Source organism: Scyliorhinus canicula, chromosome 16, assembly GCF_902713615.1.
Source record: "Scyliorhinus canicula chromosome 16, sScyCan1.1, whole genome shotgun sequence".
In the NCBI taxonomy this organism is placed as follows: domain Eukaryota; kingdom Metazoa; phylum Chordata; class Chondrichthyes; order Carcharhiniformes; family Scyliorhinidae; genus Scyliorhinus; species Scyliorhinus canicula.
The window spans coordinates 6,371,675-6,393,356 of record NC_052161.1 but is presented as its reverse complement, the minus strand read 5'-3'; the positions used below and the strand labels follow the sequence as shown (position 1 = coordinate 6,393,356).

Below are 21,682 nucleotides of genomic sequence, written 5' to 3'. Positions count from 1 at the left end.
GGGTGCTCCGGCTAAATTGCCCCTTTGTGTCCAAAGGCTGGATGGGGTTACAAGGTTACGGGGATAGAGTGGGGGAAGTGGGCCTGGGTGGGGTGCTCTTTCAGAGGTTCGGTGCAGACTTGATGGGCCGAATGGCCTCCTGCACTGTAGGTATTCTGTGATTCATAATTCTAATCTGCTCATCTTTGGACATGAAGAGGCACTTTCAGCATTGGTAATTCAGCTAATCTGCACACCTTTCGACCGTGGGAGGAAACTGGAGCACCCAGAGGAAAAACTCGCACACGCGGGAAGAACATGCAAACTCTACGCAGTCATCCAAGGCTGGAATTGAATCTGGTCCTTGGCGCTGTGAGGCAGCAGTTCTACCCACTGTGCCACTGTGCTTTACCTAATGTGATAAAGTAGCCTTTTAACGCTCTGCCGAGGCAGAAGCATGAAGAGTGACCACCTGGGCAAGTGCCAGAGGACACTTGGCACTCATGAAACTATGTTGTAGCATGAGAAAGTGAAGGGAGCAAAAAAGGGAAAGAAATTGCAGGAAAAACGGCAATGCATCTGAAAAAGGTAATATGTTGAAATCAAACTGGCAAGCACAACAAAAGTATTGAGAACTTTTGTATTTTGACTTCATCAGATACTGTTCTGTTATGATATATTTGTTATAAGGTGATTACCATGATTTTGTGAAAAAGTGGCTTGCCCAAACCTTTAATGTGTTATTTTAATATAATGGCATTCAATGTTTAATCTTGCATAATTTGGCTGACTCTTTTATTACTTGTTTAGAGGTAACGTCACATTTGTTACACTAAAATTAACTCTGTATTGTAGAGTGACAATATATGTTAAGTTGTAATGTGCAATAAAGCTACTGTTTGTAGACTATTTCGGCGAATCATTTCAAGAGAAATTTGTGCACCCTTTTTAAAAACAATTGCCCTTTCTGCTGTATTATTTTTGTATTTAGGGGCGCTTTGATTTAAATGCCTCAGTTTGAGCTATTTCAGACTATTGGTGAATATTTTCTCAATTTTATGAATAATTCAAACAAAAAATTAAAATTGATGCTGAGGTTGTTAAATTCTGTATATTCATAAAGTGATGTTACCCAAGCAAGGTCTTCTAATAAAGGAGTGACCTCCATCGATCCCTTGCTGCCTGTGCAAGTCCTGCTCACCTGAGTTTCCTTCCATCCAATCCTAGGCGTCCCGTGAGAGCTGGCCAACAGCAATTGGACTGCGAATCGCAAAGTATTGAAGGAGCACTTCCAAAGTCACGAAGAAACATACAGCCCGTGACGCAGGACAGTTCTGCATCGTCTGTTATTCTCAAAATACCAGTGACTCGATCCGCCCAGAAGGGTGAGGAACCAGTAAGCAGGAGTGTGGAATCTACTACACCAAGTTTAGGAACAGCATCTCAGCACCGTGGACAACACTTAATACTAGCTAGAGAGGCCCCTTGGGCCAAACCACATTATGAGTTCAATTTGGAACATGTAAAATTCAGGGACAATGATACATCTGCAGATACCAAGGAATTTCCTTTCCATCAGGTTACATTTCAGAGAGGGTCGGTTCAAACAAAACATGGAAAGAGAGACCAAGGCCATTCCTCTTCAGTAGATTTGAAGATACCACAGGTTCGGGGAATGGCTCTCTCTTGTGAAACCAATGTCACAAATCATTATAACTGTAGTTCGTTGTTCATAAATTCACAGATTGAAAGTGCACTCCACAGGAAACTCAGAGTGATCCTTCCAAAGCAGAATTTGTGGCACAGGAAAGGGGTGGTGAGTTTGATTGATGGAGGACATGATTCCTGGGGCTCAGATGCAGACCAGCCTACTTCTAGTAAGCAGCAGACCACATCTGAACAAGAAGGTGACTTGAAGCAGCCCAGAAAAAAGCGAGGTCGTTACCGACAGTACAACAGTGAGATCCTTGAAGAAGCTATCACTGTGGTGATGAATGGGAAGATGAGTGTCTCGAAAGCCCAGAGTACCTACGGAATCCCTCACAGCACCCTGGAGTACAAAGTGAAAGAGAGGCTGGGTACTTTGAAAAACCCGCCAAAGAAAAAGCTGAAAATCCTCAGTCCAGAGCCCCAGGAGTTGGATGATGAGCTCGAACACGGTCCTCATAATTTGAAAGTTGAGTAGAGATTTGTGTATCTGGGTGAGCACTAGTAAAGCACAAAAGACAATTTGAAATGACATCCTGGTGATGGGGTGTGGAGGTAGGTTGAGAACAAAAAGTGAGTGCTCCTTTGCTCCTGGAAATTCCAATTATCTATTTGAAACTAGCCAACATAACAGAAGTACCAAAATGCTGATAATTTGGGGAAAAACAGAAAATGCTGGAAACACAGTTTTATTTAACCTGAAACATTAACACTCTTTCTTTCTACAGAGGATGCCTGAGCTGCTGAGTGTTTCAAGCATTTTCCTCCTATTTACAGCAGTACTACTGGTCCAGTGAAAAAGTTTGAAAGAAATCTTTTTCTAAACTGTGAACCTTTGTGCAGTTAAAAAAAAATGCAGTAGCAAAGGAGTTTGCACTGAACAGGAGACAGACTTCTGAAGCATTCTAAACTAGCAGTACCAAGGTAATAGCAGTTATAGCAGGATCAGCAGACAACATTTACACAGCTGTCTGTAGAATATAGTAGATAAATTGAATGCCAGAAACCTGTGCTTCAGTCAAAGCATTGTTCACAGTAATAATGTTTCCTGGTGCAGTCCACCAGTTCACAAAATGTAGTTGGCATGAAACTAATGTGATTTGTTCGTATCGATATTCATATTCCTAACATAGAGACAGATTAAGAATAATTACCCCATGACTATTATTGCCCCTTTAAATTTCATTCTGGAATTTGGTCCATCAAGCCACTATAATTGATATAATCATTGTTTCAAATTTTGGGAAAAAAGGTCAATTGAAAATGGAGAATTTGCTTTCTGCTCGACGTACGATTTTTCCAGTAGAATATCAATACAGATTTCCTTTATTGCACAAAGAGTCTTATGGACTTGAACGGGCAGCCAGATTTTAAGAACTGCTGAGAGGATATACTGTCCTCGTGTGCTCAAACCTCCAACAAAGCTTTGGTTCTCTCCACCCAATAATTAGATTAGAAAACCCTTTGGAGGAAATGCCCCTGACCTATCTCTGCCATTGCTGCCCAAAGCTGAGAGCTGGGCAGCAGGCATGTAACAGTAATTGATAGTTATTGGAGCTAATCATGTACATTTTCATAATGATTTATACTTATTATTGGGGAGAATTCTGCCCATTTTTCGGTCATTTGAAGCCATCAATTCCCAGCTTTAATTTGCTGCGAGGTGATAAAAATGGGACAGGCGCCCGCCGAGGCCGGCTACGGCCAAAGCGGCTGATTGGCAGCTGTGATGGCCAATCATAGGGGGGTACCGTGGCGTCGGCCAATGGGGAGGTGTGGGCGGGGCTGGCCAGGCCCTCCTCTCCCAGGCTCCTGGGATGTAACTAGTTGTGTATCATTTTTATTGAAAGAAAAATGCCTTTTGACAAATTCCTCTTAATGGAGTGGCGAGACAATGGGCTGACTGTGAAGGGGAAAGCAGCTGTATGAAATGTAAGTAGTTTGCAGAGACATGTTAGGCTGAGAGGAGAGGATAGCTTTTCCTGTGTTGCTATTCTCACCCACATTCCTTTTCCACAAATATACATCCGCTCATTCTCTGCCTGCATTGATTATTTTTAAAACTCTTAGCAAATTGAGACGGCCAGGCGGTGCAAGAGAGCAGCCTAATGGCAGCTGAATAACATATTTTGTTCTGGCTGCGCTTTTATTTGATCCCATTGGAAACAGGCCTAGCTCAGAGGCAGTGAGTGAGGAGCACAATCCGAAACCACAAGAGATAATAAATACTCTTATCATCCACCATAGTCGTCACCAAACATTCAGCGTTGCAGTGTTAGTTAGCCTGCTAGAGCTCGTTGAAACCGCGTTTTTTAAGTGTAATTAGGCGAAGGGCTAAATATTGCAATCCCCACCTTCACTAACACTTCCTGTCTGGCAATTAGTTTAAATTCGATGCATCCGTTCAATGTGATTGAAGTGGAGCCTTATGTTTCGGAGATACTTAATTTGCCAGTTTTTCTTTAACAGTATCTTGGAAATACTTTTTAAGCATATCAAATTTAGATTGTACAGATCTGCCTTTGCCAACATCAGTTATTTTCATGTACATCTTTTTTCAGATGTTCTTTTTCAGCTTTACCAGCAAAGTTTGCAGTATCTGTCATTGTGAAGCATTCTTAAATTGGTATTCCAATTTGGTAATGGTTTTTTTAAAACTGAGTTGATCATTTGGGAAGTTTTAAAGATAAAGTGTCAGTTTTGAAAAATTGTCTTTTGTTTTGTTCAAATTTAATAAAGCCGCTTAGACTGCATATGAAAGATAGATTTAATTTCAAAGTAGCGAGGGAGATTTAATAGCCTTAATTAAGGGCCCCACAAGAGGGCACAGTTGTGGCTTGTGCAGATTAAATAAACCCCTTCTGAGGCTGTGCCTCATATAATGCCTCAATAAACATTCCCCATCATCACCATCCTGCCATCATAGATTAAAGATTTAAAGTTGTAGTTTTTTAACATTGTGGAGGAACTAAAATATTTCCAGTCCAAATATGAAAAAAAATTGATCTTGAAATGGGAGGTAATTAAAAAAAAATTTGAAAAGTTCTGACACTAATTTCAGGATGAAAGGTTATTTCTTCTAGTGTGCAACGACAAAAATATTTCTAGTCCAAATAAGTGAAACATTTGAGCTTGGAAATAGGTGATTTTTCTTATTTTTAAAGTCCTAATACTAATTTCAGGATGCTTCACAGTGGCAGCCTTGGGTTACTGTCTGTGTCGAGTTTGTACGTTCTCCCCTTGTCTATGTGGGATTCTTCCCACAGTCTAAAGATGTGCAGGTTAGGTGGATTGGCTATGCAAAATTTGCCGATCAGTGTCCAAAAGGTTAGATTGGGTTATGGGGATAGGGTGCTCTTTTAGAGGGTCGGGGCAGACTCAATGGGCCGATTGGACTCTTGCACTGTAATGATTCAGTGGGCACGGATATCTGACCACGTTGTGTTCTCGCTTGAGCACAACGAGGCTGGAGAATCCGGGGAGACGCCACCAGCGTGTCTCCCAACAGACTTCGCGCCTCCCGGGATTCTCCGGAGTCCCGCAAGACGTCAGAGGCAGAGCCCCGCCCCAAATAGGCGTGACCGAATGACGCTCTAAGAAATAGGTTGTGGACCTACTTATGACCTACTCGCACAAAATCCAGAGGCCTCCGTGATTCCTCGGCCTCCCCAGCGAGGCTGCAGCTGGGCGCCGATCAGTGCTGGCTAAGTGTAGGGTGACTCCCTGAAATGTGGGCACCATTGCACTGCCCAGCTGGCACCACGAAGATGCCTGGATGGCATTGCCAGGCTGGCAGGAGCACTGGGTGCCAAGGTGGCATACAATGGTGCCTGAGTGCCAGGCTGGCACTGCCAGATGGCGAGGGAGGCCATGCCCATGAAATGAGGGTGAAGGGGTGGTTCGCAGAGTGGGTTAGTAGGGGCCCTTGGGAGATTGGTTGGGTGATGGATGAGGGCCCTAGAAGGGAGTGGGTGATGGATGGGGGCTTGGTGGTGCCTGAAGTGTGGGGGGGGGGGGACCCCATGGACCCCATAGTGGGGTGTCCTCACTTGGGGGGTGTGGGGTGTCCTCACTTGGGGGGGTGTGGGGTGTCCATGTGTGTGGGGGTGACATTGCCCATGGGTGGGAGGTCTGGGGGACCCACAAGCTCACTGAGATTGTGGCACCCTTTCAAAATGGCTGCACAATCTCGGAGTTCAGCTCCCCACTTCTTTAAAAAAAAAAAAATTCTGAGTGTGGCAAACCGGTGAGAAACTCCCCAGGGCCCAATAAAGTGACCGAATGTCATTGAATAGCGGTGGGGAACTCACCCACAGAGCCGGTGGGAAACCTCCTGAAAAACCCCGCCACAAATTAACATGGAAATTTTTGGGAAGAACCGGGCCCTGTGATTCTGAGGCTATTTGTTCTGCTAGCAAAATTGGATAATGAACTGACAACATTGCAACTAGCAGAACTGTTGAGAATTAAGTGATTTTTTTTTTCTTTTTACAAGCATTTTCATGGTTAAATTGGCTTTGAAAATCTCCATAAGTTTTTAAAAGTAAGAACTTGACAAGAAATGGGAGAGGTGTTGACCAAATTGGAAGAACAGAATATGTAAACTTTGTAATAAAAGTGTTAAATTGTAATTTTAAATTGATTAGTATCCATGGCATAATTTAACATTCTACCTTGAATGTTGGGTTGGGTAAGTGTAGAATAAATTATAGAATAAAGTTTATATTTCGCCAAAGTAACTTTGAACAATGAATTCTAAAATAAGTTTGTCTAAATTTTTATTCTGAACAATGGGAAAACTGAAAAGCTTGTTAAGTAAGTTGTCCTTATTGAATAACAGAATTATCAATTTTATTTATTCATATTGCACCTGTTCTCTGTACCACAGCCTCTTTTTAAAATTTAATTAATGGGATGTGGGTGTCGCGGGCTAGGCCAACATGTGTTGCCCATTCCTCATTTCCCTTGAGAAGGTGGTGGTGAACTGTTGTCTTGAACTGCCCTATTCCATGTGGTGTAGGTATACCCACAGTACTGTTAGGGAGGACGTGCCATGATTTTGACCCAGTGACAGTGAAAGAATGGTGAGATATTTCCAAGTAAGGATGGTGGGTGGCTTGGAGGGGAATCTTTGTGGTAGTTGGTGGTGCAACCCATTATAGCATTGGAGCGTGGTAGGACCCCGCCTAGTTTACCTGCCCCATATCTCCATACCATCCAGTTTATGTTCTTGGATGTGCTGCTGTGATAAAATGTTGGTTTGCTTTACGTAGGGAAAGGAAAGGGGGGAAAATTGAAAAGCACTTATTGTCATCCTGCCTTTATGCAGCTAAAGAACAATATGAGTGGCACAATGGTTAACACTACTGCCTCTCAACGCCAGGGACCTGGGTTCAATTTCAACCTTGGGTGACTGTCTTTATGGAGTTTGCACTTTTTAAAAAACTTTTTAAAAAAAAATTTAGAGTACCCAATTATTTTTTCCAATTAAGGGGCAATTTAGCATGGCCAATCCACCTATCCTGCACATCTTTTGGGTTGTGGGGGTGAAACCCGCGCAGACACGGGGAGAATGTGCAAACTCCTCACGGACAGTGACCCAGAGCCGGGATTTGAACTCAGGGCCATAGGCAGCAATGATAACCACTGTGCCACCGTGCTGCCCGAGTTTGCACTTTCTGACCGTGTTTGCTTGGGTTTCCTCTGAGTGCTTCGGTTTCCTCCCACAGGGTTAGGTGTGTAGGTTAGATGGATTAGCCAAGCTAAAATGATCCCTTAGTGTCCAAACGATTAGGGAGGTTACGGGGTAGGGTAGAGTTGAGAGCCTAGGTAGGGTGCTCCCTCAGAGGATTGTTGCAGACTTGATGGGCCGAACGGCCTCCCTCTGAATTGTAGTGATTCTAATTCGAAATATTGTTGGGTACCTTTCCTTATTGTAGGAGGAACATGATACTATAACATTGGCACAAGGAGAAAAATAATTGAGAGAATTTTATAATTCTTGGAAGTAGACAATCTGCTGTGTTGGTATTTGCTACATGAGTAAAGACATAATTTGAAATAAATGGGTTGCACCTCTATTCAGACAGTACAAAGAGGAATTTCGTCGGGTGCATTAACCATAGCATAATTTCAGGGCTTTAGTCCTTAAAGTAGAAGATTAACAGGTGTTGGCGGAGGGATAGTCTTGAGGTAGTCATGCACTGACTCTGGATGACCTGAACTTGAATGACATTTTCTCTCGAGTTGTGAATATTGTTGTTGAACAAAGAACAGTGAAGCACAGGAACAGGCCTTTCAGTCCTCCAAGCCTGTTCCGATCATGATGCCTGTCTAAATTAAAACTTTTGCACTTCTGGGTTCCATATCCCTCTGTACCCATCCTATTCATATATTTGTCAAAATGCCTCTTAAAGCATCTGACTATCCACTCGTCCATGCCTCTCAGAATTTTGTAAACCTCTGTCAGGTGGCCCCTCAACCTCCTTCGTTTCAGTGAAAGCAATCCAAATTTATCCAACCTCTCCTGTAGCTAATACCCTCCGGACCAGGCAACATCCTGGTAAACCTCGTCTGTACCCTCCCCAAAGCCTCCGCATCCTACTGGTAGTGTGGTAACGAGAATTCTATGCTAATTCCAAATGTAGCCTAACTAAGGTTCTGTACAGCTGCAGCATGACTTGCCAATTTTTGTACTCGATGCCCTGACCTATGAAAACAAGAATGCAGTATGCCGTCTTGAGTACCTTATCCTCATGCGTTGCCACTTTCAGTGATCTGTGGACCTATATGTCCAGATCTCTCTGCCTGTCAATACTCCTAAGGGTTCTACCATTTACTGTATAATTCCCACGTGTATTACGCCTTTCAAAATGCATTACCTCACATTTGTTCGGATAAACACCATCCCTGCCATTTCTCTGCCCAAGCCTCCAACCGATCAATATCCTGCTGTATCCTCTGACAATCCTCTCCACTATCCACAACTCCACCAATATTTGTGTCGTCTGCAGATTTACTGATCAGACCAGCTACATTTTCCTCCAAATCGTTCATGTATACTACGAACAACAGAGGTCCCAGCACTGATCCCTGTGGAACATCACTAGTCACAGCCTTCAATCCATTAACAAAAAACACCCTTCCACCGCGACCCTCTGGCTTCTATGACCGAGCCAGTTTTGTATCCATCTTGCCGCTCACCTCTGATCCTGTGTGACTTCAGCTTTTGAACCAGTCTACCATGAGGGACCTTGTCAAAGGTTTTACTGAAGTCCATGTAGACAACATCTACTGCCCTTCCTTCATCAATCATCTTTGTCACTTCCTCAAAAAACTCAAGCAAGTTAGTGAGACACAACCTCCCCTTCACAAAATCTTGCTGCCTATCGCTAAGTTCAATGGTTTCCAAATGTGAGTAGATCCTGTCCCTAAGAATCTTTTCCAATACTTACTTTCCCTACCACTGACATAAGGCTCACCGTCCTATAATTTCCTGGATTATCCCTGCCACCCTTAAACAAAGGAATGACATTGACTAATCTCCAGTCCGCTGGGACCTCACCTGTAGCCAATGGGGATACAAAGATTTCTATCAAGGCCCCAACAATTTCCTCACTTGCCTCCCTCAGTATTCTGGGGTAGATCCCATCAGGCCCTGGGGACTACCTTAATGCTTTTTAAGATGTCCCACCCCTTCTCCTTTTTTGATATCGACATGACTCCGAATATCTACACATCATTTCCTACACTCACCAACACCAAGTCCTTCTCTTTGATGAATACTGATGCAAAGTACTCATTTAGTACCTTGCCCATTTCCCCTGGCTCCATGCATAGATTCCCTCCTCTGTCCTTGAGGGGGCCAACCCTTTCTATGGCTAACCTCGTGCTCTTTATATACCTATAAAATGCATGATATTCTCCTTAATCCTGTTTGCCAAGGGCTTTTCATGGCCCCTTTAGCCATCCTAATTCCTTGCTTAAGTTCCTTCCCACTTTCTTAATCTTCCAGGGCTTTGTCTTTTTTCAGTCTTCTGGACCTTACAAATGCTTCTTTTTTCTTTTTGACTTGGCTCACAATATCGCTCGTTATCCAAGGTTCCTGAAACTTGCCATACTTATCCTTCATCTGTACAGGAACATGTCGGTCCTGACTTCTAATCAACTGATGTCTGAAAGAATCCCTCATGTCAAATGTTGATTTGCCCTCAAAACACCCACCCCCAATCTAAATTCTTCAGTTCCTGCGTAATATTGTTGTAATTAGCCTTCCCCCAATTTAGCACCTTCATCCGAGGACAGCTCTTATCTTTATCCACATAAAACTTACGGAACTATGGCCACTGTTCCCAAAATGCTCCCCTACTGAAACTTCAATCACCTGGCTGGGTTCATTCCCCAATACCAGGTCCAGTACGGCCCTTCCCTAGTTGGACTATTTACACGTTGTTTCAAGAAACCTTCTTAGATGCTCCTTACGTTTTTTGCCCCCCACCCAAGCTTCTAGCATTAAGTGTGTCCCAGTCAATACAGGGTAAGTTAAAATCACCCACCATAACAACCCTGTTGTTTTTACATCTTTCCAAAATCTGACTACATATCTGCTCTATCTCCCGCTGGCTGTTGCAAAGCCTATAGAAAATCCCCAACATTGTGATTGCACACTTCCTATTCCTGAGCTCTACCCATATTGCCTCGCTGCATGAGCCCCTGAGATGCTCTCCCTCAGTATAGCTGATATTTTCTCATTAACTAGTAATTCATCTCCCCCCAACCTTTTTACATCCTCCTCTATCCCGCCTGAAACATCTAAATCCTGGACTGTTTAGCTGTCAATCCTGTCCCTCCCTCAACCAAGTCTTTGATAGCAACAACATCATAGTTACAAGTACTAATTGAAGCTGTAAAGTTCTTCTGCCTTACCTGTTATACTTCTCGCGTTGAAACATATGCACTTCAGACCACTGTGTTGAGCAACTTCTCCCTGCTTGCTCTTCCTCTTAGTCTTACTGGCCTTAGTCTCGAGCTCTCCCTCAGTTACTTCACCTGCTGACCTGCTCTAGTTCCCACCCCCTGCCAGAGTAGTTTAAACCCTTACCGTGTCCACTGCTGCAGTTCATCCCTCTGCCATTTTCAAATTTTAAGTGAATTTAACTAAAGTGACGATGAATTAAAATAAGCTATTTACACTGTTCTGAATTGATTGAATTTCCCCAGCTTTCTTGTTCCGCTATTATTTTCATGTTGCTGTGCAAGAAGGATTGCTATCGAAACATTGTGTTGTGTTGTTGACTAATTTTCTTGATCGACTCATGATAAGTTGATAAGTCATGAAAAGTGGTCATTAAATTAAAGCAGTATATTTTGGTTCTGACAAACATAGGTTTTGACATTGTGTCATCCACCCATTGAATAACACACAGTTCAGTATCAATCAACCACTTCCATGGAATCCCGAGTGCAGAATGAGGCCATTTGGACCATTAAGTCTGCACCAACCCACCAAAAGAGCATTCCACCCAGTCCCCGCCCCATCCCCGTAACCCTGGGCATTGATCGTGGCCAATCCACCTAACTTGCCAAGGGGAAATTTAGCATGGCTAATCCAAAGAACCACCTAACCTGCACATCTTTGGACTAATAAAAGAAATGGACTGATTGAATATTCAAATAAGTTGACAAACTGATGCTATGAAGATAACTTTATTGAAATAACATTACGATAGAACTGCAGTTTTGCCTAAAAACATTTTTTTCCTAGAATATTTAATTAGACTTGCATAAACGTTTTATTTATTTTTACTGAAAGGATGGTGTATATGTAACATTTTCATCTAAACAAATGAACTGTTGATCAACACAAAAGCAAAATGCATCAGATTCTGGAAAGCGAAAATGAAAACAAAGTGCTAGTAATGCTGAGTAGGACAGGCAGCATCTGTTGAGAGAGAGAGTGTTAAGGGAGTAGTAATGATGAAGGGTCATAGTCCTAAATCGTTGATTTCCATTAGCGTGGATATTCACTATGATTGTGGTGCTGGAACTTTTAAGTTTACTCAACTTTTCATAACTGGTTTAATCTTTAGTGTTGCACCTTAAGTTTATTGTAACAGGTCATTTATTGAGGTGTAATACTGGTTGCTTAACTGGAGACTATTTTAACAACCGCTACTTTTGTTAATGTACAACCAAATATTTAGGAAGAAGGAAAAGCACTTCCTCAGTTTGGAAATTCATAAGTTTGTGCAACGCTGGTAAACTAAAGAGCAGTGTGGTGCTCTGAAGTCACATGCTCTTGATGATGGTTCCTATGGGGCCTCAACATCAATCTGTGTGACAGTGAAGTGCAAAGGCCTTAAAAGTTGTTAAAGCAACTCAAGAACTCCCAACTATTTCAGCCTGCGCATATTATATGTAAGATTTTAATGAGTAGAGTTTTTACGTAAATTGGAAAAAAGTTGTGATAGGAAATCTAATAATTTTATAAAATAGGACACTTCGATACACGTTGCCCTCTTTTCTTCATTCTCCTTTCAGAATGATAAATGTGTTCCAAGAGTTGAACTGCTATATTTTCATGCCTAATTTGTGATTAGTTATTTGTCTTTGTGTGTAATAGTCGGTACAGAATTTCAAAAAAGTGATATCCAATTCCCAAGGCTTGTTTGGGGTCTTCTTGAAGCAGATCATGACTGTTTTTTGTGCTGATTGCATGTTTCCTTTAGTTACCAGATGCATTGAAGTTTTGTCATCTGATGTGACTGTCTTAAATCACACATTTGTGTATCTATAGGAATGGGTAAAATTTTTAAAAAATCCTCAGCTGCTAAACATAAGAAGGGGAGCTGTCGGTTAACAAATACGTTTTGGCCCAAGAATCGCTTCAGGATAGATCTGAATCAAAATGAAAGGGAAAATAATACTATGTTGTATACTAGTGCTCACCTAGATAACAGCTCATGCCAGTGAAATGGCTGACAATATTGTGCTGGTACTGTAATTGTCTTAATACTTCATATCTAATTATGCACAACTACGTTACATTATCAGATGGTGAAAATGATACCTTCACTGTAATATTGTATTAATACAAGACTTTCTCACCTCTTTATGATCAGTAACCTTACAGCCTTATTTATCAAGATTCATAACCTATCATTGTATATTGCAATCGCTGTTTAGGTGATTTTTGTTGAGCGCTACTCATTCGGTTCCTTTTTTAGGCATTCATTTTCCCCAGAATTACTTACAGAAACTGCTTGGTTCCAGTATTTAAATGTTCCCCATGAATTCAACAGGAAGGGTTTTTTGGAAAACACAAACTTTTGAAGCTTACACTGTAATTGCCAACTTTCTGTATCCCAACTCTGAAATAGGCTGACGGATAAGACAAATATCAACTTCAGGCAAAATGTTTTCAGGATTTCGAGTTGTTTCTTTTGGAGAAGAAATATGTGGAAGAAGCTCTCCTGAATTTTTCATATCCATTTCTCTGGGACCTGGGGGAGTTCTGTTGAATTATTTATGATATTTTATATTATTTAATGTAAAATGAACTGATTGCGGGTGGCCTCTGCGTCACTGATTTATTTATTTATATTCTAAAGCACTAAAATAAAGTATTATCTTGTTATTTTTGCTAATTTATTAAGCCTCCATTCCAGTTGGAATGCTAACTATATCCATCTTAAATATTTGAGACCAGTGCTGGAGTCATGCAGTTTCTGTTGACTTTGTTTGCAACATAAAGAATGTTTGAAATTGAAAGCATTTACTGTTACTTCTTAGAACACTGATAATGTGCCCTCTGAACTGTAACATTTGACAACTTGAACTGTATTCACAAAACGTATTGCCTGGTTTAACACATCTTGCTCCATGTGGCTTGTATTTATGCCAGCCTTTTGCAAGTGTGGATCCAGAATATTTTCAATTGGGGTGGAAAAGAAACATTAAAGAAGAGGGAGAACAATAGAAGCTGGGACATTCTATTCCTGCTTGTTATGACTTTGCATGCATACTGTAACATTACCAAAAAAATCACTTGGCACACCATTCTGTTAATGGAAATGAAATCCATTTGTCATCAAAAGTTTAAAAAATTGTGACTGCGGGGAAACTATTTAACTAGATGCCATTTCTGTAGAGTTCAGTGTATTTGTTGCATCAATATAATATTTACAGGACTGCCACTTGGCTGGTAAATTTACAGGGTTGATACCCTGGCAGGGCAGCATGAAGTGACCTAATCTTCAGCTAAATTACCCTTGTTACTTGCCCATCTTTAATCAGGTTATTTAATGAGAAATTATAATGTCTGAAGAGCCTGTTTTTGAAGTAGGTTTCGGCAAATTTACTGCAGTTCTTAGACTGTGGACCCACACTGTAAAACTGCTCCTAATTTAATACTAAACTGATAATCTCACCCAGATGGCCAGCGGGCAATGAAATAAAAATCATCTTGGGGATTGTTTTGAGGGAGTATTTTGAATTTGGGGGTGGGTTGTATTGGGGCAAAAAGTAAGGAGTTTTATTTTGTATCCTAAAGGTCTGTTACATATTCTGGTAGTGCGCAATGCTTGCTTTAGGTGGAAGGAGTTTCGATCTGGAGCACTAACATCTCCCACCATATGATGGACACTAAATAAAAAAAGCAAAAACAGGATTATTTGTTTGTTTTTTATGAATAGTAGGTAAACTACATTCATTGCACTTTGTCATAATCTAAGGTTATATTTTCACAGAAATCTACAGAGCAACATTAGCACAACAGGAATAAATTGCATTAATAGAACATAAAGTGACGCAACCTAAAATTTGACAAAATACAAAAATAAGGGAGAAAGAATTTGAAATCTCTGCCTAATTTGAAGATGGATGGGAAGAGCATTATTGGAATAGGATGTGTATCGAAAGCATTCTGCATGCCTTAGTGATACTGTATGCTGGAGCAGTAATGGAAGCATGGACTCAATGTCCCCAAATTTTACCTGCTTTCTCTGCCCTACCTGATACGTAATCTAAGAAAGAAATTGAAAGATTTCCCACCAAAATGCTAATAGTTGATCGCCCTTTGCAGCCACTTCTTCCATTAGATGGTATGAATCAGTTCTGAGATGTTTATTAACAACTGATTTTGCAATTGTTTTCATTCTTCCTCAACACATAGCGTATTCAATTTCATACTTCTTGCAGTTTGTTAAAAGGTAAATCACGGTGGACATCAGTATTATGGGAATTCCAATTCATTACAAGAGAGTCAAACAGACAGGTCCTGTAAGCCCCTGTCAGCTGGTGTTGCTTATATAGATTACGGTATCAAATTTTAATATGCTGCCGCAATGGTTAGTGTCAAAGCTTTTTTAATCACTTTTTTTCCAGCATGGGTCCCAAAATTTAATGTAAATTAATGCAAATCATTGCAATTTTTGAATCTTAACTCTTGAATTTCCCATTCCAATCTCTCATTTTACAAATTTTTTAACCTGTTTTTCTGATTTGTTTTTTCTACTTGCACAATTGTGACGCATCAAGATTTTGTTTGATTGTAATTTTGATTCATAAGCTGTACAATGCACTGGATGTCTAATCCAGAGAAAGGTTGCTATGGTAACTGACAGGCTTTAAAGAGCTGTTTCAGGTCAGGAGCAAGGTGCCTCATTTGTGAAACAAATTAGATGGCTAACGGTGCAACACAGCTGTAAAGACCGGGTAATTTTGGCAGTACTAACTATTTAGAACACAATTTAACAAATTTATTTCGCACCACGCTCTAAAGATTTGTTTTTCTTTTATCTTCATTGAACAAGATTACGCTTTCCTGGAAATCCCATTTTCAATTCCCTAACTGATAGTGAAAAGCAATTTTGTTCAATATATCAGTGATGGGATTAGAGTGGACAAGATTCTCAGTTTCTTCATCATCATACTTTTTCTCTCCACAAAATTTCTGAGTTTAATTCACATTGGTTCAGTATTATGTCCAGATTGAATGGTGTGCCAAGCCCTTCAAGGTATTGTTACTGTATGAAGTTTTAAAAAATGTATCATTCTAAATCTGAATCTGTTTCAAAACCTAGATGGTAGATTGGAGGTTGTAATGTACAAATAAATAGAGCAGAACGAACAGTCCAGTATTTTTCAATTGTTTCTGGATTAGTCTCACCGATATGTTTTGGTAACCAAAAGCGCACTCCATTCCTGTTATATTACTGATAGGTATTGATTATGGTAGTGTTCCTCAGTATTGCACAGTACTGTTTCATAACCCTAATTTTTCTGTCATACAGATGTTTTTTTTAAAAAAACGTGCCCTTTCCCTAGACAAGCTGTCTGTTAGTGATCATCTGTGCAATGCTGTTGTCCTTTATTGTAAGACTGGAATTGTTCACAGTTTGATACCGAAGCCAGTTTGTCAGTTACTTTGCATTTCAGAATTAACATATCGTGGTTAAAATGTTTTTTTCTCAAATGTTTTCTTTATTTTTTGCTATATTAGTGAGTCTTGACCTTAACCGAGCAGTCCTTTTGTACATGCCGCCCATCCTTCAAACATGGTAAACATGACTGATCTTTCTAGTTCGGTAACAAGTAGTCCTGGAAGAGAGGGTGTGTGTAAAATTACTTATGCAGCTGTAAGAGACGGTGGGCAATGGCAATTTTCTAATTTTTCCCATGCAGTGTTAATTTAACCAGGACTGGTAGGGAAAATTATGCTAAAAGTGTAACCAACAGTCAACGCCCAGCTGGATTGAAAACTGGGAAATGCCAACTGTGTGTAACCTTAAACCTGATTCTGCATACTGCTTGGATAGTCACAACAGTCAGGATTGGGTTAATGATCTAATGAACTTAAAATGAAATCTTCAATATTATTTTTAATTTGATACAGTCCAAGGTTCTAACTGGGTTCTTATTTGCACAATTTTTTTTTTTGGAGGTGGAATGGACATGTTATCTTGTTTGTTCAGTCTCATTTTTCTCCCTGTATATGCTCCATGCACTTTGCATGGAATTTTCTTAGCATAATAAAAAAAGTTCTTACGGCCAAATGGGTGAAGATATTGCTCGGTGTAGAACTAAATTATAGAGATTAAAGATCCAAGGTTCAATTCCCTCTCTGTACTGGACTACCAAACCTGGCTGTGCCATCAGTTGGTAGGCTTACAGTAAATCTGTCAGGATCCCAGCATTCATATTGGTGCTCTTATGCACGTCAATTCCTTGGCTGAGATTCCATTTATGGTTGAGTAACATGCAGACATTCATTGTCCACTACTTACACGAGGTACCTATGGTACTTTAACGGAATCAACCAAGCAAAACTCCTTGTCCTTGAGCAAAGAGAGAAGGAAAGTTGTAAAATGTATATATAGATTATTGCTTCAATGTCTGTTTTGAGTTTGTAGTTAATGTGGACTATATAATATACTCCAAATAAATGTGTGAAATTACAGAATTTTCCAAATTTACAGCAATCCAGTTTATAAAAATTCATATTCTTCGGGTTCCGGGGATGGCATAAGGGAAGATTGAGGCTGAAATTGTTTACAGGAAAACAGCTTTTCTTGGGGATGGCTGTAATTCACATTTTGGCGTGTCCAGGGTTTGAAATATGCCACTCTGGACATGATTTATGGTTTAGCATATCTGAAACAACAATGATGACAGGCTACTTTAGAGAGAGTTCAATAAAATCTGGCTGACGTATGGACTGTGAACATACCAGGATGCTCAGAATAATTTGTCAGTTTACTGGAGCATTTCTTTCCTGTTTCAATGCAGAAAAATTGATTGTACAATGTATATATGAGGCATTTCACATCCATTTTATCCAGATTCATGAATTCCTATTTTGTTTTCAGGTCCATGGTTTGTGCAGAACATTAATGATGTAAAATGCCTGGTTTTCATTTTAAAAATACATCTGATTCTGATTGTGTGTGCTTGGAGTGGGTAAAATGAGTGCTACTGCGGGTACGGGGTGTGGAGAATGTTGACAGAAAGTGGACTTTGTTCCTTTTTGATATGCATCTCATCTGTGCATAAAGCAGCTTGAAACTCAGGTATTTTTCTCAGTCTTCTCTATCAGTTTCCCACTTTCCAGCACCTTGGTCAATTGGCCTTTATTTGTGTGAAAAACCTTGACTGTGAATGTTAGTGAGCGATTTATCTGTAACTGGCATCTCCGCAGAGCCTGATACTTCCCTCACCCAGCTTCTGCATTTGAATTCTCCTCTTCTGTCCCAGCTGGAGGACTTGAACTTCGAGCTTGATTTTCTGCAACTTGTTTGATTAATTGGTTGCAGTAGAACACAGCAGATTAGGTATCTAGATTACTGGGGAGTATTGTCTCTTGTCATTGTGGTAAAAGATAAGTAGAGCCATGTGTGAGAAGATATAAATGCTTAGAATATGGGAATCTTAAATTCCCCAGTTCCTTTTTACATTCCTTTGCCTTCTCCATGTATTTTTATTCATCTTGCTCGGATATTACACTTTTTTTAGGTTCCTCCTACAGTCACAAGTGCCATCTCCTTTAAACATCTATTCAGATTTTAGAATGCAATGGGCAATTTTTTTGTCATTTCATAAGTTGTGACAAAACACAAAGGATAGCTTCTATTTGCAAAAGGAACGAAGGATGCAGGATAAAAATACCACTGGCTGTGATTTATACCTCATGAGATTCTTAGCAACAGATGAGTTAATGTCAATGCCAAAAGTCAGGTGCGAATTATATCACATGACTCCATCATATATTCTAATTATACCACTTGTTAGCTAAGTAATTATAATCCAAAGAAATTGATGGAAATGGTCCATTTTAAAAGCAGGCTCTGTTGATTGGAGACAGATCCAGTATTGTCACAATTATGATGTCCCTACAAAATACAAAAATATTTCGCAAGAATTATATTGGTTTGTGAGGCGCAGTCACATGAAATGAAATGAAAAGTAACAGTTTTAAGATGATGGAGGAAAAAATAGAAAAGCTGTCTGAGTTGTCACTACTTGGATGCATATCAAAGAAACAAACCTATTTTGGTTTCAATAACCTCTTTGGTTATTTCAGTTGTGATAGTGTGTTCTGTGTTTCTATGTTACCGGTCGGAAGAATAAGTGACTTTAAAAAAAAATTGCGCCTCTATACTGTTTTAAGAAACCCTCAGGGACATTTGACACACTACTTCAAAACCACTTAGTGCAGGTACTTTAGGCTAAATTGTTAAATTTAACAGTGAATTTTCAAGTGTTATTTCACACCTCTTGGTGAATGTTAATTTTATTTAGTTTAGCACAAATTTAGTCTGCCAATCCGAAGTTTCATTTTATTCTACACTGTGCCTCTGACATTTTGTTGTGGCATTCTGTGTCCACAATTGTGTATTTCTGTACAGACTTCTTGGGCTCTGTTTTCTGAACGTACCATATTTTAACAGTATTGTTCGCATTTTTAAAACGTATATAGAAAATCTGCAGTCAATAATTGACAATTTTATAGGTTGGGGCTTGAGAGGCAAACAGCTTCACAGGAAACAATTAATCTTTGCTGGTTAAGGGCTTTTCAAGCATTAACATTTTTACTGCAACCCCATTTCCCTACCCGTTTAATATTTTGCCCCTGTGAGCATTCATCAAATTCCCTCTTGGTTGTGATCAATTTTGCTTCAATAACTACATATGGTAAAGCATTTCATATTCTAATAGTTCTTTGCATGACAAAAAATCCTTTAAACAAACAACATGGTTTTAGTACTAATCTTAACTTCCCGCCACCCCAATACCAGTTTATCAACCAACAGAAATAATACTTCTGGTTACACTCAAACTTTCCATATGTATTGCTTATACTTTGTGTTAGATTCCCCTTTAACCTCAGCTCAAACAAATTCAGCCCACTGAGTATTCTTTAAAATCTCTAACCCCGGGTAAACCTGTGTTGTGTAAAGTTATCATACACCGCTGTTTGAAGAGGCATTGCTTTCGATTCATCCAAACACAATTACTTGCGATCACTTTTTAAAAGCTAGGCCAGCCAGTCCTGTCTTTGAAGATTGGCAACAAAATATGGAACGTCTAAAGTATCCAGCAAAATCCACTACCGTATCCATAAATAGCAATATCCTGTATGGGTGACTGAGGTGATGGTTTGCGTTGTACAGTACATTGGAAAAACGATGTTTCTGTGAATCTTTGGGCTGGGGAAGAATCAGTGGTCTTTGTACTGCAAATTCAAAAGCTGTTATTATCTCCCCCTTTTCCTACTCCCATTTTAAAAGTAGATTTTTAATCCTATGTAACTGACCCAGCAGTGGGGCACATTTGTCTGACTTAATGGATTTAATATTCTCTAACAAAAAAACTCTGACCTATTACGAGGAAATAATTTATTCGTATTAAATCAGATTCGCTGTTTTTTTTTAATTTGGGATCCTAAATTGGCAAGTCCTACCCAACTGAAAATACTCCCAAGTACAATGGGCTGTGCTTGTTGATTAGTTTAGTGTTAGTCCAGCTGTATCGAAGTCAAGTTTATTAGTGTAAATTTTGTTTATTTCACCTATGCCCTTTATATAGCAGTGATGGAGAAGAGGTGTTGTTTCGGTTGTATGATATCACAAAGCATCATTAAATTGGGTACCAGAATTTATAACAGACGGTTCTGGCATTTTGAAAATCATAAATGGCCCTTTACAATGTACCATATCCAGACTTTTCCCATAGCACATTTCTTCATTCTTCATACCAAAAATGTACAAGGAATTTCTGCCGTTTTCTCATTGGTTGATTAACTGGAATTCTGCATGAACACTATTTTACCCATGAACAGTCTGTGATTTGCACACACTGGTAGAAATTCATTCAGTCACAGTTACAATTAACTGTTTTAAAAATACTGGGAATCTGAAATATAAACAGAAAATACTGGTAAATACAGATCAGAGAGTAAAGGTTAATGCTGCAGAAGGAACTCTCCACCAGAAGTTTGGACATAAGAGCCCTCGACATTTAAAGCTCTGGCAGAGTAGATCAGTATCAAACATGCTTAATGTTTCAGTTATACACTGTCATTTTCATAAACTAGTTTTAATGTTTAAAGCACACTATCTCAGACAAGCATTTCAGGAATTTTTACTAGTGTTGGCTGCAGAATATTCAAGTGTAAGCTACAATAGTTGAGTTGGGCTAGTTTAACTCAGTTGGCTGGACAGCTGGTTTCTGATGCAATGTGGTGTCAACAGCGTGGGTTCCATTCCCATACCAGCTGAGGTTATTCATGAGGACCCCGCCTTCTCAACCTTCCCCCCCCCCCCCCCCCCCCCCCCCCCGAGATGTGGTGATCCTTGGGTTAAATTACCACCAGTCAGCTCTCCCCCTCAAAGGGGAAAGCAGCCTGTAGTCATCTGAGACTATGACAACTTTAGTTGTTTCAGTGCGCAGGTGCTCCTTAATGTTCTTGAATGACAGAATCTTGAGCTATAACTTGCTTAAGGCTTATTTGTGTCTCCCTTTGACCATTTGACTTATGATTTAAAGCTATGGGCTACATGGCCACTGAAGTATACATAGCGCAGTTGGATTTTGAGCACTGATAACTGCCCCATTCTCAAACTAGCTCACCGTCCCACATTCAGGTAATGTTCAAAAAACGGGTGCCCATCTGGTCTGTTTGACCTCGCATTATAATAACAGTTTACAGTCTGAAAGAATTGTATAATTTAAAAAAAAGTTTATTTTGCAGTTGATTATAAATGTATTTCTTGTTTCTGTGTCCATTAATTATCAATGTCTTGTATAGATGTTGTGAAACTTATTTTTTGCACTACTGTTAATCGATTTGTTTTAAAACTGGAAACTGATTTCAACTTGGAATACTGAAATACCCTGTGTCTTACTGTAAGTGACCAGTACTTTTTAGATTTTTTGTAACTTGTGTGGTCCTTTGCATTGTACAGTATGTTGGGAAACAATGATTCTGTCTCTGTGCATG

At 39.9% G+C, this 21,682-nt stretch overlaps 1 protein-coding gene across 9 annotated transcripts in view; it reads left to right on the top strand.

The window, feature by feature from the left end:
* lcor (ligand dependent nuclear receptor corepressor) overlaps nt 1-21,682 on the top strand; it is a 140,991-nt gene that overhangs the window by 87,441 nt on the left and 31,868 nt on the right. Inside the window, exon 7 of one of the 9 annotated variants that reach the window (XM_038773413.1) lies at nt 1,207-3,618. The exons of 7 other annotated variants lie outside the window; for them this stretch is intronic. In XM_038773413.1, the coding sequence (XP_038629341.1) occupies nt 1,207-2,164 (958 nt within the window). In that variant the 3' untranslated portion in view covers nt 2,165-3,618. Of the gene's footprint in view, nt 1-1,206; nt 3,619-21,682 lie in introns of those variants that run through there. One more of the 9 variants, XM_038773410.1, reaches the window with a different exon arrangement.